A 20,267-nucleotide genomic window follows, 5' to 3' on the forward strand; every position below is an offset into this window, starting at 1 on the left:
AGGCTTCCCTCAGTTTTCACTGCCAAAATGATACATTTAAAATATTTTAAATGAGAGATCCTTTTAGAATTCCATCATGGAAGCAACTTATTCAAAAGAGTATCTTATTTCTCTAATTGCTTCAAAAATAGAATGGTTTCTAGAAGGCCATCCTTCACAGTCCTGAAACTTCATAGGTTTCATAGGCTACATTTATCAGCACCTTTCTACCCCAGAACTTTCCACAGGAGGGGCCACCTTCGGACAGAGCTGGAGACAGCACGGCACCAGAAGCAACGATGTCAGCAGTGGATGTGTACTAAAAAACAACGCAAGCAAAAAAGCTACTGTGAACTTTTCCACAAAGCTTTCATAAAAATACTTACCTTATTCTGACGTAACTATACGAAAACACTTCAGGTTAACTTGTGTGTGCTAAGTCGCTTCAGCCGTGTTTGACTCTGAGACTTCGTGAACCATAGCCCGCCAGGCTCCTCTGTCCACGGGATTCTCTAGGCAAGAGCACTGGAGTGGGTTGCCACGCCCTCTCTTCCCAATCCAGGGATCAAATCCACGTGGGTTTGATCACACCACCGTCTCCTGCCTTGGGGAGCAGATTCTTTACCACTAGTGCCACAAGTTAATTTAGTTAATGCTAAATAGGGAATTCTGAATTTGTTCTTTGCAACTGTTTGAAAATTCACATACTTGGAATTGACAAAAGAAAGAGAGCTGACGTGTCATGGAAACCTCCATCTCAAAGCAGACTGAGTTTAAAACAACAACAAAAAAGGGGGGCGGTGGGGAGGGTGTTGACAAGAAAACTGATCCCATTCTAAAACACTGAAATGTGTCATCTCGCTTCCCCACCCGCTGGCGACTCTGAGGTGGAGAGTCCACTGGCCAGGGCTTGCTTCTGTCAGTTGGGTCGGTGTCCTTTTAGACTGGCTGCAGACCACTGTTTCACGAGGGTGAGCACCCGCTCCACAAGGAGCATAATACACTGTTTCACTCTATCTGGAGAGTTGAGTTCCAGAGTAGTTTTACATCTTGCTTTTCATTCTCTGCTTCCAATCTTCTAAATCAGTGAACAACTTTTCGCAAACAGACTGAAGTATGAGGAAGGCTGCATTAATAATAAAGACAAGGGGAACCAAGACTACACACGTAAAATAAGACATTTATTATGCTAAAGAACAGGTTTTATTTTTCATTTCCCCAGAACACTAAAATAGCACACGGCATGGTAATTTAGCACTCGATATAAACTGATAAATGCAGTCAATACCTCCGGAAATGGGGCGTCTTCCTTTGGTCTCCTTAAAAACTGCTCTTCAGGGCGTTTCATCGAATTACCAGCACACGACAAAAGGGGTCAGCGCAGAAAAAGGTTAGTGCAGGAGACACCTCAACTCCTAGGAGCTGGCCACCTTCCGTAAGGGGAAATACTTGCTTTTTTTTCTATTCCCCCCCTCTATGACTGCACTCCGGCAGACAGGCTCAAGCTCATTTTTTATTTTGGGTTAACACTGCTAGGGCTCCTAGTTTGAGGAAGGGTTATCTAAAGGTAATGTCAATATTGCAACTTTCACCGTAGGGCCTCCATGTAAAATGCATGTCAAGTGGAAGGAAAGGGGTGTGAGAAAAGATATCAGCTTTTGCTCAAATTATTCTACAAAATGCAGAAATGACAACAGCTTACCATCAACTTGGCTTGGCTCAGACCAAGCCCAGCAGGGTTGACTTTTACAAATATCTACTCTCGTCAGATGGTCAGAGAACAGGCTGGAGAGGGGGTGCCTGGGACGGCGGCCCTGCCAGATGGTGCTGAAGGTAAACTCAAAGCTTGCTGTTACAGCTGTCGATTCTCATCTGATAGCTGTGTAAGGTAATGTCAATGACCTCCTTGACATGGCTTCCCAAGCCTAAATGTCTTTCAAGTACAGAGACTGCCTTCCGTATCAACCAGCTTTCTGTGGGTTCAAGTTCCACTGACTTTAAGTCTGTCTGGTCACATGAATCAAAGCCGGAGCTTCACTGACGCGCCATGTGCGTCCAGAGTTTACACAAAAGAAAGCATTCAAGGACAGCGCTTAGTCTCACTATTTTTATTGGTCTGCCTGTACCTTAACCACGGCATAACAGATTTGCTCATTCAAAAGCTTGTGCAGCCAGTGACGCCACTGTTATCTGCAGATCATCTGAGGTACTTTTTTCCCATGAAAGCATTTTCTTGTATTCTACTCTTGGCTCTGAAAACATGGGCTCTGAGCGGCCAGGGAAAACACTTTTCGTCTCATCATTCAAGAATATTAGGGGATGAGCATGCAGCAGGATGGATGGCAGGCAAGAGGGTGCCAACGCAGAGTCCAGCTTCTCCAGGAGAGCACGGGGCGGGTCAAACTCAGAAACCCCCTTTGCGGACCCTCTCTGCCGGCCCAGCAGTCCTGACCCCCGGGGCTCTCTGCCGAGGCTCCATCCTCTGTGGCTGCCAGGGGGCCTGGGCACTGCCCACGGCCAGTCCGTGCCCGGAGCCTCCCCGACGCCGCGGGCCAGTCCCGCACTCCGCTCCCCTGCCGGAGCCGAGGGCAGACCCGCAGGGTTGCTCTGCGCAGCCGCTGAGGCCGAGTTTCTCCGCACTGCTGCTTGCCACCGCGGAAGCGCTTCGAGGCCACTGCGAGGCGAGGGGCTGGCGCTACGCGGGTCACGCTTTGTTTCCAGTGATGACTCCTTCTTTCCTGGATCTCCCCGGGCATCGACCGCAGGCCTCCTCGCCCAGGAAGCGGCATCTGCTGGGCCAGGGCTCGCCTCCTGCCTTCTCTCGCTCCACAGTTCTCTGCACGAGGCTCTGTCCGAGGCTGCGCCTGCTCCCTGCTCCTCTGCAAGGCGGGTGCAGAGAGGCCTGCATCTGTCCCTCATGCTGTGTCTCTGACACCCTGAGCCCCAGGACACGCCCGTCAGTCCGCAGAAGGTCTTCAGTGGATCTCAATATGAACCTGGAAAAGACCAACAAATTACAGGGTAATAATGAAGACGGGGTCTCGGCAGGGTCCACACACACACCAGGTATTTCCCAGCAAATACGAAGGTCCCTGACAGTCTCCGGTACCAAGGATTCCCACACTGTGATAGAAAACAGGATGTCAACCTACCAATTAGCAATCACAACAAAAAGAACAGTACTTGATTAATGCAGTATTTCCTGAAAATGCTTAAATATGCACTGAGGCTCTGCTCTTTTCATGGCAATGTAGATATCTGTGCAGGTTCAATAAAAAGCGGCTCCCTTTAACCAGGATAAACTAGATGACTCAATCAAGCAACCGAGGCCTCACCCAGAGTGTCCTATTTGAGAATAAGATTCAGTGCCTCAGGCAGGGCAAGCCACTTCTAAGCAATGGACAACTTTACTTATGCTGTTGCTGAGTTGCTAAGTCATGTCTGACTCTTTGGGACCCCATGGACTATATGTAGCCCACCAGGCTCCTCTGTCCACGGATCTTCCCCACCCAGGGACTGAACTGACATCTCCTGTGTCAGCAGGCAGATCGGGGCATAATCTATACAGGGATGACTATTATTCTATATAACACTGACACAAATACATTCGGGCAGCATATAGCTATATGCAAACATGAGGTGCAATTATTTTTTTGTATTTTGAATATTTATTTGGCTGCGCCAGATCTTCAGTTGCGGTGTGTGAGACCTAGTTCCCTTCCGCTGGGAGAGTGGAGTCCTCGCCACTGGACCATCACGGACATCCCCAGTTCTTTTTTTTTTTAATTGCTATACAACTGACATAAAATATATTAGTTTCAGTTGTTCAGTTCAGTCGCTCAGTCCTGTCCGACTCTCTGCAACCCCATGAATCGCAGCACGCCAGGCCTCCCTGTCCATCACCAACTCCCGGAGTTCACTCAGACTCACATCCGTCGAGTCCGTGATGCCATCCAGCCATCTCATCCTCTGTCGTCCCCTTCTCCTCCTGCCCCTAATCCCTCCCAGCATCAGAGTCTTTTCCAATGAGTCAACTCTTCGCATGAGGTGGCCAAAGTACTGGAGTTTCAGCTTCAGCATCAGTCCTTCCAGTGAATACCCAGGACTGATTTCCTTTAGGATGGACTGGTTGGATCTCCTTGCAGTCCAAGGGACTCTCAAGAGTCTTCCACAACACCACAGTTCAAAAGCATCAATTCTTCGGCGCTCAGCTTTCTTCACAGTCCAACTCTCACATCCATACATGACCACTGGAAAACCATAGCCTTGACTAGATGGACTTTTGTTGGAAAAGTAATGTCTCTGCTTTTTAATATGCTATCTAGGTTCGTACAACCTAGTAATTCAGTGTTTGTATATAGCACTGCAAGAAGCCAACACCACAGCTGTACTGGTGGTGCAACTCCAGTTACAAAGCACAGCCAACGCTCTCACGGTTCACCAAGGCAACCTAACTTCTCGCAAATTAACTCTCCAAAGCATGCTATTTTAAACCTTACGTTTAATTTTACTGATCTAAATGTATTAAAAATGACCATTTTCCTGAAATGGAAGCATTCCTAAATATATTTTAATACATATTAGAACAGGTTTTTTTTTTAATTCTTAAGAAAAATAGGTCATTTAATATGGGCCAACTCTCAGGAAAACTGGGTTCTAACTACTTTTATTATATCCTTATAGGATAACTTAGTACAGTCCAGAAAGGTGAAGTGTTGTCAGAATTGTTACAATATTTTAAATGAGATACCAGTATTTTGGCCAACACATGCGAAAAGCTGACTCATTGGAAAAGACTCTGATGCTGGGAGGGATTGGGGGCAGGAGGAGAAGGGGACGACAGAGGATGAGATGGCTGGATGGCATCACTGACTCGATGGACGTGAGTCTGAGTGAACCCCGGTAGTTGGTGATGGACAGGGAGGCCTGGCGTGCTGCGATTCATGGGGTCGCAAAGAGTCGGACAGGACTGAGCGACTGAACTGAACTGAACTGAATGTAATCATACCTTTGATAATGACAAAGTAATCATGTACTCAACCCTGAATATGCAATGGAAGGACTGATGCTGAAGCTAAAGCTTCAATACTTTGGCCACCTGATATGAGGAGCCAACTCACTGGAAAAGACCCTGATGCTGGGAAAGATTGGCAGCAGGAGGAGAAGGGGCGGACAGAGGATGAGATGGTTGGATGGCATCATCGACTCAATGGCTATGAATCTGAGCAAACCCCGGGAAATAGAGGAGCGTGGTGTGCTACAGTCCACGGGGTGGGCAAGAGTCGGACACAGCTTAGCCACTGAACAACAGTAACAAATAACGAGAGCATAAGCTGCTCACGCGAGATCTAGCTCTTCAGTCAACTAAGTAATAAACTAGGTATTCAATTCTTTACAGAAAGACTTCAGTAGGTGAGCTAGACACTTTTGGCTGTGAGCCCTCAACCAGATGACTTTTGATATTACTTATATACTGAGAGCCAGAAATAACTTTCAAGTAATTTCTAAACAGAATCATCCATGCAGCATCCTCTGTGGTTCCCCCTCCCTGTACTGAACGTGTATTGGTACACTGTATCTCGCCAAATAAAGCACGCACAATTACACCATGAGCCGTCCTCGGCCCAGCTACCATCTCCCACCCCTCAACCCCCAGATCTACAAAACAATGAGCAGCATAAACTACGGCAAACTGACTTATCCACAAACACTGAGAGCCCTTCCCCCTAAATGAGGGAAGTCTATTCTGAAATTCTAGACAGTGTGATTCAGGACGTTCCTAGTGGTTCAGGGGTTAAGAATCCGCCTGCCAACACAGGGGACACAGGTTCGAGTCCTAGTCCGGAAGTTCCCACGTGGAGCAGGGAACTAGGTCCATGTGCCACAGTGAAGACCCAGAGCAGCCAAAATTAAATTAAAAATAAATAAAAACACAGTATGGGGCAAGAAAAACAAAGTGCAGGGCTGGGCGTCAATTCCTGAGCTTACTCTCTACCTCCCTCACCAGTGCCTGCCCCCTGCCCTGCCCCAGAAACAGACAACGGTTGAATAGGGTTAGGGTTAGAATACGGAACCACAGCGGCTGCGGGGGGTAGGTGTGGAGGGAACAGGCTGTTGGTCGGGCCCACGGCCTCGGGGCAACAGGAGCAACCTGGCCCACGAGGATCCCCGCCAGGGAGGCGGGCGCCCAGCTGGGCGACAGCAGGCCTGACCCGATTCGGCAGCTGCGCCCTCTAGGGCGGTCACCTTATCCTCCCCAACCTGCGCTATTCATGGCTTCAGGGACACGATGGTCTGGATACCATTGCTCTGGAAACTAAAAATACCCCCACCTCTGTGCCACTGCCAGCCAGCCAGCAACGCTATTCCCGAAGGGGGCTGGGGGCTGGGTTAGGCGGGGGACACAGCTGAAACGCAGGGCAGCTGCTCAGCCGGACGACCACCGGCGTGGAGTGGGGCCCTGCCTGGTCACGGCTCACGCACTGCACTCCAAGGCCACCTGGCTTCACGGCTGGTTTTTTTATTTGAAGTACAGCTGACTTACAATATTACGCACAGCACAGCGACTCAGTGTTTTTACAGACAATACTCTAATGAAAGTTACTACAGGAGGTGCCTATACAACATATCCTGCTGCTTCCCTGTTTTACACATGGTAGTCTGAACTGTTAATCCTGTAGCCCTAATCTGCCCTCCCCACTTCGGTACCCACTGGTCTGTCTCTGCTTTGCACGAACATTTGCTTGTGCTGTTTTCCCATTCCACCTTGGAGTGACGCCTCCCACTCCCAGCTCTCGGAGGCGGCGTCAGCTGACCTGCCCGCCGCTGAGCTCACCGTGAAAGCATCTGAGACAAACTGCTCTGCTGGGTACATCGCTCAGAGGACGAGTGAGAGGAAGGGCCGGGCACCTCTGTGCCGCCCCCAAGCACCAGCGCATGGAGTCGGCCACACGGACCCAGTCCCTGCTGTGAACCACGCAGCGTGTCCACGCCATCCCCGCGCGCTAGGCGCCTCTGGGGCCGCCACCCAGAGGCTCCAGGGTGTGCCCACCCGGCCGGGCAAGAGGCGGGAGGGTGGGCCGAGCAAGGCGGCACCTGCTGTCCTGCGTGAGGACTCTTCGGGTGGATGCACCCAGCCTGTTCTGTGGCCACAGCCCGGGGCAGCCGAGAAACAGCTGCTGTGCGCGTCGTTATCAGCAAGCGCGTCACGGGAAGGACTCCCTGGTGGTCCAGTGACTAAGACTCCACGCACCAAATTCAGGGCACCCGGGTTCAATCCTGAGTCAGGGAACTAGATCCCGCCTGACGCAACTAAGAGTTCGCATGCCACAACCAAGATCCAGGGCAGTCAAAATTAGCTAATTTTTTTTAAAAAGTGCGTCAGAGGGAACCAGTGACAAAACGCAACTGAGGGAGTCAGTCAAACGGAGGCCAGAGAAGTGACCCCTGGATGACCCAAAGTGGCCCAAGCGTGGACCAGCATCGCTGTCGGGGACAGACGTGGAGGTCCAGGAGGGAGCGGCTGCGGGCTGGGAGCTGTCAGGGGCCCCGACACCGCCCAAGGAGGCACCCAGCACACTGAGCTCCAAGGAGGGCGAGCTGGCGATGACTGTAAAGATTCCTTACTAATGACTGTGACGTTTCCTTGGGGAATTCCACACCTGCGGCACTTTCTGCTGCAGATTCAATCAGCAAGTGTTCACGGAGCCCCGAAGCTAGGCCAGCGCTGTTCTGAGCATAGCGATGGGGACAGCGCACCGAGCAGATAAAGAAGGGTTGCTTTCCAGTGAACGCAGGGACGAGGACAAAACTGTCACGCGCACAAGCTTCCTTGTGGCAGGCAGAGACGGATCAGTTTGGATCAACACCGTACACCGTACGCCAGGAGCAACTCCAATGTTTTACATGTAAAAGCAAAACATGATGTATTAGTACCAGAATAAATTACAACTGAATCCCTTGTATTGTTAGAGTTGGGAGGGCCTTTCTAACTAGGACAAAACCCAGAAGTCAGAAATGACGTTAAATTTCACTACAAAGAATTTCAGTATGGCAAAAACACTGTAAGCAAAATGAAAATCATAGTTAACTGGAAAAATTTTTCAACTCTTATCAACAGACAACTTTTATCTGACAAAGCTTCAAGAAACCCGCCAACAACCCAGCAGAAAAAAGGGCAAAGAACAGGTACAGTTCACACAAAAAGGGGGCAAACAAGCACTTCTCTCACACCACCTCATCCTTTAAGGCAGGCAAGCTTATTGGCTCAAATGCCAAGATATGCCCACGATGCGACCTCCTCCAGGGCCTCCCTGGCATCACCATGATGGGTCACCAACACTCCTCTCTCCCGCTCATCTGAGGGTCTCCCTGCTGCCTCCTCCACTCTCACCAGGAAGTAAGTGGGATTTTTTTGAATTGCTTGAATACAAAGTTACCACATGACCCAGCAGTTCCAACCCTAGGCATATAACCAAGAGAAATGAACACGTATGTTGGGATTTCTCTAGTGGTCCAGCGGATGGAATCTGCTTGCCCATGCGTGTGGCAGGGGACACAGGTTCGACCCCTGGTCCGGGAAGATCCTGTGCCTCGAAGCAACTAGGCCCGTGCTCCACAGCTTCGGAGCACAAAAGCCCTGGAGCCCAAGCTCGGCAACAGGCAAAGCCCCTGCAACGAGACGCTTGGGCGCAGCAGCTAGAGAGCAGCCCTCACAGCACCGGAGACCCAGCTCAGCCAGAAAGAGGACAGACACTCAGAAACTGTTAGAGCAGCCAAACGCTGCCGCTACGACCAAGAGCATAATCTCTCGTCTGGCCCTTCTTTTGAACCTGCAGTGAAGTGCACATAAAGGCTACCATCCATCACTACCACACGGCTCTGGGATGCTTTCATTCAAATGAGAAGCGTCTTCATTCAGCAACTCCTGCTCCCCCTTCTCCAGCCCCTGGCCACCACCTTCTATGTTCTGCCTCTTTGAATGACGTCCCTTGAGTCTATCCAAGTTGTAGCAAGTGTGAGAACTTCGTTCCTTTCCAAAGCTGAGTAAGATTCCATGGAAGGCGCACGCGTTCTGCTTGTCCTCTCACGTGCTGACGGGCTCCTGAATCGTCGACAGTGCTGCCGGGAACAATGGAGCACGGGCGCCTGCGTCCCTGCCTTGGGCTCTCTGCGGTGTGCGCCTACCAGTGAGGCCGCTGGGCCATGCAGCGATCCTGTACTCAGCTTTCTGAGGACCTGCTAAACTGCTTCCCAAGACCACCTGACCTGCCTGCTGAGAAACCTATATGCAAGTCAAGAGGCAACAGTTAGAACTGGACATGGAACAGACTGGTTCCAAATCCGGAAAGGAGTACGTCAGGGCTGTGTATTGCCACCCTGCTTATTTCACTTCTATGCAGAGTAAGTACATCATGAGAAACGCTGGGCTGGAGGAAGCACAAGCTGGAATCAAGATTGCGGGGAGAAATATCAATAACCTCAGATATGCAGATGACACCACCCTTATGGGAGAAAGCGAAGGAGAACTAAAGAGCCTCTTGATGAAAGTGAAAGAGGAGAGTGAAAAAGTTGGCTTAAAACTCAATATTCAGAAAACTAAGATCACAGCATCCAGTCCCATCACTTCATGGCAAATAGCTGGGGAAACAATGGAAACAGTGACAAGACTTTTATTTTTTGGGCTCCAATATCACTGCAGATGGTGAATGCAGTCATGAAATTAAAAGACGCTTGCTCCCTGGAAGAAAAGCTATGACCAACCTAGACAGCATATTAAAAAGCAGAGACATTACCAACAAAGGTCTGTCTAGTCAAAACTATGGTTTTTCCAGTAGTCACGTATGGATGTGAGAGTTGGACTGTAAAATACAGAAAGCTGAGCACCGAAGAATTGCTGCTTTTGAACTGTGGTGTTGGAGAAGACTCTTGAGAGTCCCTTGGACTGCAAGGAGATCCAACCAGTCAATCCTAGGGGAAATCAGTCCTGAATATTCAGTGGAAGGACTGATGCAGAAGCTGAAACTCCAATATTTTGGTCACCTAATATGAAGAATTGACTCATTGGAAAACACTGATGCTGGGAAAGACTGAAGGCAAGAGAAGACGACAGAGGATGAGATGGTTGGTCGGCATCACCAACTCAATGGACACGAGTGTGAGTAAACTGCGGGAGTTGGTGATGAACAGGGAGGCCTGGCGTGCTGCAGTCCATGGGGTCGCAAACAGTCGGACACGAGTGAGCGAGTGAACTGCCCTGGAACTGCTTCCCACAGCGACCACACCACCTCCCACTCCTCCCAGCAGTGCTGCTGCTGCTGCTGCTGAGTCGCTTCAGTCGTGTCCGATTCTGTGCAACCCCAGAGACAGCAGCCCGCCAGGCTCCCCCGTCCCTGGGATTCTCCAGGCAAGAATACTGGAGCATTGCCATTTCCTTCTCCAATGCATGAAAGTGAAAAGTGAAAATGAAGTCGCCCAGTTGTGTCCGACTCTTAGCGACCCCATGGACTGCAGCCTACCAGTGCACAGGGGTCTAATTTCTCCACATCCTCGCTGTCCCTCCCTGCATAAGAGCCGGTCTCAGTGTGACTCTGACTTGCAGTTTCCCAATTTTTTTCCCCAGCACTGGGTTTTATTGCCTCCCTGGCAGAAGAGAGGCCTCCTGGGGGCAGGGCCAGGTCAGGCGAGGGCTGGGCATGGGAAGCGCTCAGCCTGTGTAGCTGGGCTCGGATTTGGAGCTGGAGCAGTGAGTAGAGGCTCCCCAGGATGAAGCCTGGCCTGGGAGTCCCCAGACCCAGGTGAGATTCTGCCAGTGACAGACAAGCAGTCACTCGCCTTCCAGGCCCATAAGTGTCCCTGGGACAGGACGGGAGGAGATGGGGGAGACAGCAGGAGCCGTGAGTCTCAGGCAGAGAAGGTGGCCCGCGTGGGTCTGTGAGGGCCCGGAAGCAGGGGGACGCCACGTTCGCATCCTGCAGGGCTGGGATGGGAAGCAGAGCCTGGCCACCAGGGCCCCTTCTCTGGGCATCCCACGGGGCCACAAGGCTCAAGTGCATAGACTGGGGCTCGGGGCTCATAGGTCACTGCAAACATGTCTTAGGTCCTCACCATGGCCGGTGGCCTGGCTGCACACAAACACGTTCCAACTGCCCCATCTTTTCCTGGGTTTACTTGCCATTGGTGTATCTTCTTTGGAGAAATGTCTATTCAAGCCCTTTGCCGACGTTTGAATTGGGTGGTTGTTGCCGAGTTGTAAGAGTTCTTCACATGTTTTGAACATTAATCCTTGTCAGATATACGGTTTGCAAATATAGGTGAGCCTTGCAATGCAGGGGCTGGCGTGTGGACACTCCACAATGGAAAAATCCTCACACGGTTCTCAGGCAGCCCTCCCCCAAAGTACCCAGTGACCACCTTGTCTGCGCCTCCCCACCCCCCCCCACACCTCAAATGGCCAAATAAACCCCACGCTCTACAGCCAGAGTGTTCAGCTTCCATGGCTCTCTAAAGCTGTGCTGCCTGTGGACGACGACCCGACGGCACGTCTGGCAAGCCACCCGCGGGGCCGGTATCCCCGGCTCTCCGTTCTGCCTGCGCCTCGCATCCGGAGCCAACCTCCCGCCTCCACAGTGCACTCACCCTCAGTCACGCCAGTGCACACTCCTCGTTAGGAAACCTGTATCTGAGTAACCTTTCCAGGGCTTCCCCTACCGGCCTACAGCAACTGGGAGATCTGGAAAGCCTCTCCATCATGACAGGAATGGAGTCCTTCGCTCCTTACTGACAGGAAGCCAGCCTCAGCACTCTCGCAGCGACAACAGCGGCTGCAAGACCAGATTGATTCGGTGATCCCAAAAGCCCCTTCTGAAAGGAGAACCCAGCAGTGAGAGCGTCTTGGAGTTCTAAGGGCCAGGGAGGAGTGTTTGAGGTGGCAAGAACAGCGAGTGCAAATGCCCAGGGGCAGGAAGAGGCTTGGCGCCTGCAGAGAGGAGACAGGAAAACATAGGAGCAAGCAAGGAACAAGCCAGGGAGATGCCAGAAGGGTGGACAGAAGTCAAATCTACAGGACAGAAACACGTGAACTGCATTCCACGTGCAGTGGGGAGCAGTTTGGGTTTTTTTTTTTTTCCTTGTAAGGAATGACACAATCTGATTTATACTTTTAAAAGACGTCTCCAAGGGCCCTGGGGAGAACAGATAGAGGCACCTTCGCAGCTTGGACTAGAGGGGTGGTCAAAAGTAACTAAGTGGACATATCAGAAAGGTGAGATTTTATGGTACACAACTGGCTATTTTCAACATCATGTTGATTTTCTCTTACTTGTGACTACATGCTAAGTGTGTGCTAAGTCACTTCAGCCGTGTCCAACTCTTTGTGACCCTACGGACTGTAGCCCCTCCAGGCAAGAATACTTGAGGGTGCTGCCATCTCCTCCTCCAGGGGATCTTCCCACCCTCATCCCTTAATGTCTCCTTCGTTGGCAGGCAGGTTCCTTACCACTTAGTGCCGCCTGGGAAGCCTGCAAATTATACAAGTAACTTCGGAACTAAAGTCTCCAAAGTGGAGCTTGAGGGTCAGATAGAGCCTCCTGACACATTCTGCTTTGCCCACAAAGGTGATTTTTTTGTTGTGTTGATATTTAAAAATTAGGATTTCCACTTTCTCTTGGAAATGGCTGCCTCTGGCACACAGCAGTTGGCTGGTGACAACAGGCTGGAGCACAGACTTTCTGGCTTATTTCTGTCCCTACTCCTAGCACTTTCTTTGCTCACTGATACAACCTACTGGAAACATACCTGAGTTTCTGACTCCTTTGGCACCACTTAAGGATGCTTGGACTGCAAGGAGATCCAACCAGTTCATTCTGAAGGAGATCAACCCTGGGATTTCTTTGGAAGGAATGATGCTAAAGCTGAAACTCCAGTACTTTGGCCACACCATGGGAAGAGTTGACTCACTGGAAAAGACTCTGATGCTGGGAGGGATTGGGGGCAGGAGGAGAAGGGGATGACAGAGGATAAGATGGCTGGATATCATCACCGACTCGATGGACTTGAGTTTGAGTGAACTCCAGGAGTTGGTGACGGACAGGGAGGCCTGGCGTACTACAATTCTTGGGGTTGTAAAGGGTCGGACACGACTGAGCGACTGAACTGAACTGAAGGATGCTACAAGCCCCTGTTCACACAAAAGAATCTTGATTTGGACATTGAAATAGAGAGGCAGGTTCATCCCAACTCACCTTAACTCAATTTCGGTCAATAAGGGGTTTTACATCACCAGTGAGAGGCTTTGAGACAATTATATTCTGATACTGCCTGCCAATGCAACAGACATAGAGACTTTCAGTCCCTGGATCGGGAAGATTCCCTGCAGGAGGGCAAGGAAACCCACTCCAGTATTCTTGCCTGGAGAACCCCATGCACAGAGGAGCCTGGTGGGCTACAGTCCATGGGGTCCCAAAGAGTCAGACACTACTGAAGTTACTTAGCACACAGGCACAGTCAAACCAAAGGGAAAAAAGAAAGCACCTGCCCCGCCCACGTCAATAAGGCACAGTCCTGCTCAGGCTTCCCCTAAGTACTGTCAGACCCTAAGCTCTTGGAGAACAGGGACCTGTCCATCACAGAGCCCTAGGCGACACAACAGACGCTCCACAATGTGTAAATGGAACCCAGAGATGCTCAGCACTTGGCCATCTATGACACACTCGGGAAGGAATAAATCTCAATTTGACGGTTTTCCATTCTGTCAGAAAAAGGCATCTGGAATTTGCGGGAGGTAGAAATGTCAATCCCTGATAGCAAAGATGATCTCCAGGGTGCTGGGTGTGTGTACTATTTCACATCTGAACTGTTTCAGGCCTCTGAACCTTTGCCTCTCTACGTCTTTACACCTCGTTTTCTTCTCATCACCACCCCCACTCCTTTCACCACCAACACCCTCCACCCCGGGCCAGGATAAACATGGATACCTCTATCAGAACATCGATTAACATCCATTAATTTACCTTAAGCTTGCATCGCTTTGAAAGCTTCATAAAGTTTGGGAACTAGAAAAGTCAACGGTAAACGCACTCCCCGCCCCCGCACCCCCAATCAGTCATTTTCACAATTTCCTCTTCAGGGCCAGGGGCCTTCCGACCCCGTGAGCCCGCTGTAGGACTTTACTCGAGGCCTGCCGCTCCACGCCCCCACCCCACCCCGCCTCTTCTGCGAAAACAGGGTCAACAATGACCTCTGCGGGAGAAAGGCACGGTGCTGAGCCACACACTCGGCATCCAGCCTGGCACCTTCCGGCGGCATCTTCACGGCCTGGGCGAGGGTGGCCCGGCCGTGCGAGGCGGACCGGCGCTCGGGGACGATCCGGGGCGGGGGGAAGACAGGGGGTCGGCCGGGCGCGCCTCACCCACCTGCAGACGGACGTTGAGCATCATGGAAGCCACGATGTAGAGGTAGGGGAAGTTGATGCGCAAGCGCCAGGCCAGGTCGAAGAAGATGAGCAGCGTGCGGGTCAGCCCCTTGCAGAAGACCCCATAAGAGCGGGCGGCGGCCGAGCGCGATAGCCGGACAGCCAGGCCCGACAGAGCCGCCGCCATATAGACCGGCGCCCGCCGCCGCCGCCCGCCCGCCGCGCACCGACCGGCCGCTGGACCCGGGCCGCCGGGCGCGCCGAAGCCCGGCCGCCCGCCCTCTCGGCGCCGCGACGCCCCCGAGCCTCCGCCCCGGCCGCTGGCCCGCGCTGAGGGAGCGAAGGAGGCGGCGGCGAGGCCGGCGGGCGGGCGGGCGGGCCGCGGGGAGGCGAGTCGGCGCGTCACGCTCCCGGGAAGCGCCTCAGCGAGCCGGCGCTCGGTCCCAGCCCGGCTGCGCGGCCTGACGTCACAATGCCGGCGCCGAGCCGGCGTCTATGGCCCCGCCCAAGGCCCCACCCCTGCCCCGCCCCCGTTCACCTTGGCCCAGGTGAGAAGCGCATGCGTGGGCTAGGTGGCGCCAAGAGGCCGGCTGATGCGCTGTGTTCTTCCGCCCCCTAGTGGTAAACCAGAAAATAAAACACAAGGAGGTGCTGAACGGTGGGTTTAGGGTGAATGGGCGCTGCCGAACGTTCAAGTTATTAAAATGGTATAAGTTTTGCGTTATGCTTGTCTTACCACAGTGAAAAAAAGAAACAAAATAGTTTCTTGGGCCAAACAGGGAGAACTTACTCCTCAGGTGGATTACAGTGTCAACTCATATATTGATAATAATCAGATTTTAATAATCAGATTAATTACGAAACCTCTAATGTAAAAGGGTTTCCCTGGTGGCTCAGACGGTAAAGTATCCGCCTGCAGGCGGATTGGGTTGGATCCCTGCGTCCGAAAGGTCCCCTGGAGGAGGGCATGGCAACCCACTCCAGTATTCTTGCCTGGAGAATTTCACAGAGGAGCCTGGCGGGCTACAGTCCATGGGGTCGCAAAGAGTCGCACACGACTGAGCGACTTTCACTTTCACTGATGTAAAAAGTAAAAAAGTTCAAACTTTCAAAACTTCTAGTCTTCTGAGGTTTTGAGGGGATTTTTTTGACAGTGAGTTTTTACATTCCTACTTAAGCATATAGATTTCTATTAAACATTTGTAGGGCTTTGAAGGTAAATACTTTCTCATATCAGACAGTATTTAATGTTATTACTTATGCCCACCCAAGAGAAAGTCTGGGAATTTGGTATAGATGGGGAAAATGTTTAATTGGTTAAATGAAAAGCAAGTCTTGTCCTTTAAGAAAGCCACAGTAGAAAGTGACAGTGTAAGAATGGATTTAAATGTGTTTTAATTTAAAGCTCCTTTGCCCCAGAATAGATTTGTAGTAATCATTAAAAAAAATCATTTAAAGGAACTCCCCAGCGGTTGGGCGGGGAGGTGGGGGGCGGGGGCGGCGCACGGGCTGGATCCCAGCTTCCACTGCTAGAGACACAAGGTCTGTCCCTGGTCAAGGGACATGCAGAGCCACATATCCAAAAAAAAGAAGAAGAAGAAATTCTGTACTCTGAAATGAATCTATATTCAAAATATTTTTTAAACATGAATTTTTTCCATCCGTAATTCATGGGGAAAATTATAAACTACATAAGGCTTATCTGCTACTGCTGCTCCTAAGTCACTTCAGTCGTGTCCTACTCTGTGTGTCTAGCAGTGCCATTTTAACTATTCTTTAGCGTTATCATTTTTCTATGTCTACTGTTCTAAAAAGAATTGTACTTTTTGATGTTCCATTATACTCTTTTCACTACCCATTATGTTTTGGGCCAAGAAATAGATATTTGAAGGATTTTAGCTTTTGAGTAGCTTTATTATTATGAAAACAATGTTTTTTCAAAGGATTTGCACAAACCTTTCATTTCCCTTATTTCTGCAGCATAACATTTTGCCGTATTTGTCCTTGACTTTAAAAAGCTCGCTTCCCTTTTTTTTTGTGAGCAGCGTTTTCCTTTCAGTGCACAGTGGGTGCTGTCTTTGAAGATGACGGAACACATACTGCTGAATTATGGTTGTTTTTCAAAACATCGCCTCCCAGAAGCAAAATGAACACTTCTTTATACAGTGTTTTAAGAAACTGAATTTTAAAGGCTAGGGTCTTTCATGGAAAATTTGCCAAAACACTCAAAACCAATCCAACAGCGTAAAAACAGGGTTGGAGATCAGCTAAATTTATTCCTGGGCCTGTAAAGATTTTCAGGGGTGGAGAATTGGCAGTCCTGTTTATTAAAACTATGTTGAAGGGCCAGATGGGCTTGGGGGCTGTGAGAGATATATATATCTCCTCCCTGGTTACTCACTCTTTGTCTCTAAATGCCATTGAGGCAGTGAGGCATTTTAAACAAGCTATTTGGTTGCCATAAACAATGGCAAACAAAATTATCATAAAGCTTAATTGAGCAAGGTAAGAAGCCTCTTGTAATTAGACATAAGGAGAGGTCAAAGAGAAGACACCAGGATCACTAAGGAGATTTAAGGTTTACTCTGTATCAAGGTTAACTAGATCTGTGCTACAAAGCAGGCTGATAAATTAGTTTAGCCTCATGACAACATTTTAACTCAAGTCTCAATTTTCTGGCATCTCTGGGAAAGACATCCTGCTAATTATAATTTGAGACACAAACAGACAGAACTAATTATAAATCAGTGTAAAAAGTATTTTCAGAGAAGTACAAAAGATTATGAGAGGAAGGAGGAGAAAAGAGGAGGCAAAGGAACAGTTTTATGAACAATCCTGATTGCTGATCAGCAGGATCCAGGGGTTTTGCCCGTCATCTTGCTTCCTGCTTTCCGAGCAGCATCTCTGGTGAGGGAACTAAGAAAGTGTTTCTTTGTTTTCTCAGCATGACCCAGCGAGAAAAGCGCAGAGGAGCCAGGTTTCAGGCTCAGCAACTTCTCCATGCCCCATGACCTGCTTCTGTGAAATGAGGATAAGGACACCCACCCTACAGCCTATTTGTGAGAAATATCAATAAACAACTGTCAGGGGTGCAGAGCACCTACCGCATCCTGGGGAAGATAGTGCTAAGTCACTTCAGTTGTGTCCGACTCTTCGCAACCCCATGCAGTGTAGCCCGCCAGGCTCCTCTGTCCATGGGATTCTCCAGGCAAGAATACTGGAGTGGGTTGCCATGCCCTCCTCCAGGGATCTTCCTGACCCAGGGATCAAACCTGCATCTTTTACATCTCCTGCATTGGCAGGGAGGATCTTTACCACCAGCACCATCCGGGAAGCAGAAAGAGGGCACCCAAAAAGTCATAGCTATCTTCATGCTCATGGATCCATTAATAATCATTGCAATTAATAATGTTTAACGCTGGGGACTTCCCTGGTGGTCCAGTGGTTAAGAATCCACCTGGCAGTGGAGGGAACGAAGGTTCAATCCCTGGTTGGGGAAATATGATCCATATCAGTCAGTCAGTTCAGTCGCTCAGTCATGTCTGACTCTTTGCGACCCCACGAATTGCAGCATGCCAGGGCTCCCTGTCCATCATCAACTCCGGGAGTTCATTCAGACTCACGTCCATCAAGTCCGTGATGCCATCCAGCCATCTCATACTCGGTCATCCCCTTCTCCTCCTGTCCCCAATCCCTCCCAGCATCAGAGTCTTTTCCAGTGAGTCAACTCTTCGCATGAGGTGGCCAAAGTACTGGAGCTTCAGCTTTAGCATCATTCCTTCCAAAGAAACCCCAGGGCTGATCTCCTTCAGAATGGACTGGTTGGATCTCCTTGCAGTCCAAGGGACTCTCAAGAGTCTTCTCCACCACCACACTTCAAAAGCATCAATTCTTTGGCGCTCAGCCTTCTTCACAGTCCAACTCTCACATCCATACATGACCACAGGAAAAACCATAGCCTTGACTAGACGGACCTTAGTCGGCAAAGTAATGTCTCTGCTTTTGAATATGCTATCTAGGTTGGTCATAACTTTTCTTCCAAAGAGTAGGCGTCTTTTAATTTCATGGCTGCAGCCACCATCTGCAGTGATTTTGGAGCCCCCAAAAATAAAGTCTGACACTGTTTCCACTGTTTCCCCATCTATTTCCCATGAAGTGATGGGACCAGATGCCATGATCTTCGTTTTCTGAATGTTGAGCTTTAAGCCAACTTTTTCACTCTCCTCTTTCACTTTCATCAAGAGGCTTTTGAGTTCCTCTTCACTTTCTGCCATAAGGGTGGTGTCATCTGCATATCTGAGGTTATTGATATTTCTCCCGGCAATCCTGATTCCAGCTTGTGCTTCTCCCACCCCAGCGTTTCTCATGATGTACTCTGCATAGAAGTTAAATAAGCAAGGTGACAATATGCAGCCTTGATGTACTCCTTTTCCTATTTGGAACCAGTCTGTTGTTCCACGTCCAGTTCTAACTGTTGCTTCCTGACCTGCATATGCCAAGGAGCAATTAAGACCCTGCCCCAACACTACTGAGCCCATCCTGCAGAGCCTGTGTGCCAAGCTGGAGTCTGGGTACCACAATGAAGGATCCCGCAAGACTCCTGCGTGCCTCTGCTAAGACCCAACACAGCCTAATAAACAAATATTTCTTTAAAATCAATTATAAAAAAGAGAGGTGGAAGTACAGAAAATTTGATGGTAGGAATTATTATTTTTAAGGTGCTAAATGAAATTCTGGTTGTTTGTAAAGAGAGTGTATCCCTTAGAAATACCCTTGAAATATTTACAGCTGTAGTAATGTATGGTACAAGGAATTTGCTTCCCAGTAAAGAGTACGGAAAAAAAAACAAAATGGCTGTCTGAGGAGGCTTTACAAATAGCTGTGAAAAGAAGAGAAGCAAAAAGCAAAGGAGAAAAGGAAAGATATAAGCATCTGAATGCAGAGTTCCAAAGAATAGCAAGAAGAGATAAGAAAGCCTTCCTCAGTGATCAGTGCAAAGAAATAGAGGCAAACAACAGAATGGGAAGACTAGAGATCTCGTCAAGAAAATTAGATATACCAAGGGAATATTTCATGCAAAGATGGGCTCGATAAAGGACAGAAATGGTATGGACCTAACAGAAGCAGAAGATATTAAGAAGAGGTGGCAAGAATACACAGAAGAATGTACAAAAAAGATCTTCAAGATCTTCAAGTGATCACGATGGTGTGATCACTCACCTAGAGCCAGACATCCTGGAATGTGAAGTCAAGTGGGCTTTAAGAAGCATCACTACGAACAAAGCTAGTGGAGGTGATGAGCTATTTCAAATCCTGAAAGATGATGCTGTGAAAGTGCTGCACTCAATATGCCAGCACATTTGGAAAACTCAGCAGTGGCCACAGGACTGGAAAAGGTCCATTTTCATCCCAATCCCAAAGAAAGGCAATGCCAAAGAATGCTCAAACTATCACACAATTGCACTCATCTCACACGCTAGTAAAGTAATGCTCAAAATTCTCCAAGCCAGGCTTCAGCAATACGTGAACCATGAACTTCCAGATGTTCAAGCTGGTTTTAGAAAAGGCAGAGGAACCAGAGGTCAAATTGCCAACATCCGCTGGATCATGGAAAAACCAAGAGAGTTCCAGAAAAACATCTATTTCTGCTTTATTGACTATGCCAAAGCCTTTGACTGTATGGATCACAATAAACTGTGGAAAATTCTGAAAGAGATGGGAATACCAGACCACCTTACCTGCCTCTTGAGAAACCTATATGCAGGTCAGGAAGCAACAATTAGAACTGGACATGGAACAACAGACTGGTTCCAAATAGGAAAAGGAGTACATCAAGGCTGCATATTGTCACCCTGCTTATTTAACTTCTATGTAGAGT

The 20,267-nt window shown here is 49.4% G+C and overlaps 1 protein-coding gene across 4 annotated transcripts; it reads right to left on the reverse strand.

The window, feature by feature from the left end:
• Positions 1 to 1,139: 1,139 nt before the first annotated feature.
• LOC105610127 (small integral membrane protein 10-like protein 2A) lies at positions 1,140 to 14,808 on the reverse strand. 4 transcript variants are annotated; one of them, XM_042240140.2, is made up of 2 exons: positions 14,391 to 14,808; positions 1,140 to 2,975 (listed from the first exon to the last, which is right to left on the reverse strand). In XM_042240140.2, the coding sequence occupies exons 1-2, from the start codon at positions 14,574 to 14,576 to the stop codon at positions 2,955 to 2,957; spliced, it is 207 nt and encodes a 68-aa protein (XP_042096074.2). In that variant the 5' UTR covers positions 14,577 to 14,808; the 3' UTR covers positions 1,140 to 2,954. The 4 variants fall into 4 exon arrangements, with proteins under 4 accessions (XP_042096074.2, XP_060262023.1, XP_060262025.1 ...); XM_060406040.1 differs by having other exon boundaries at positions 14,391 to 14,503; XM_060406042.1 differs by lacking the exon at positions 14,391 to 14,808 and adding an exon at positions 7,641 to 14,141.
• Positions 14,809 to 20,267: the final 5,459 nt, after the last annotated feature.

The sequence above is a fragment of the Ovis aries genome, chromosome 24, assembly GCF_016772045.2.
Source record: "Ovis aries strain OAR_USU_Benz2616 breed Rambouillet chromosome 24, ARS-UI_Ramb_v3.0, whole genome shotgun sequence".
NCBI classification, from domain to species: Eukaryota; Metazoa; Chordata; class Mammalia; order Artiodactyla; family Bovidae; genus Ovis; species Ovis aries.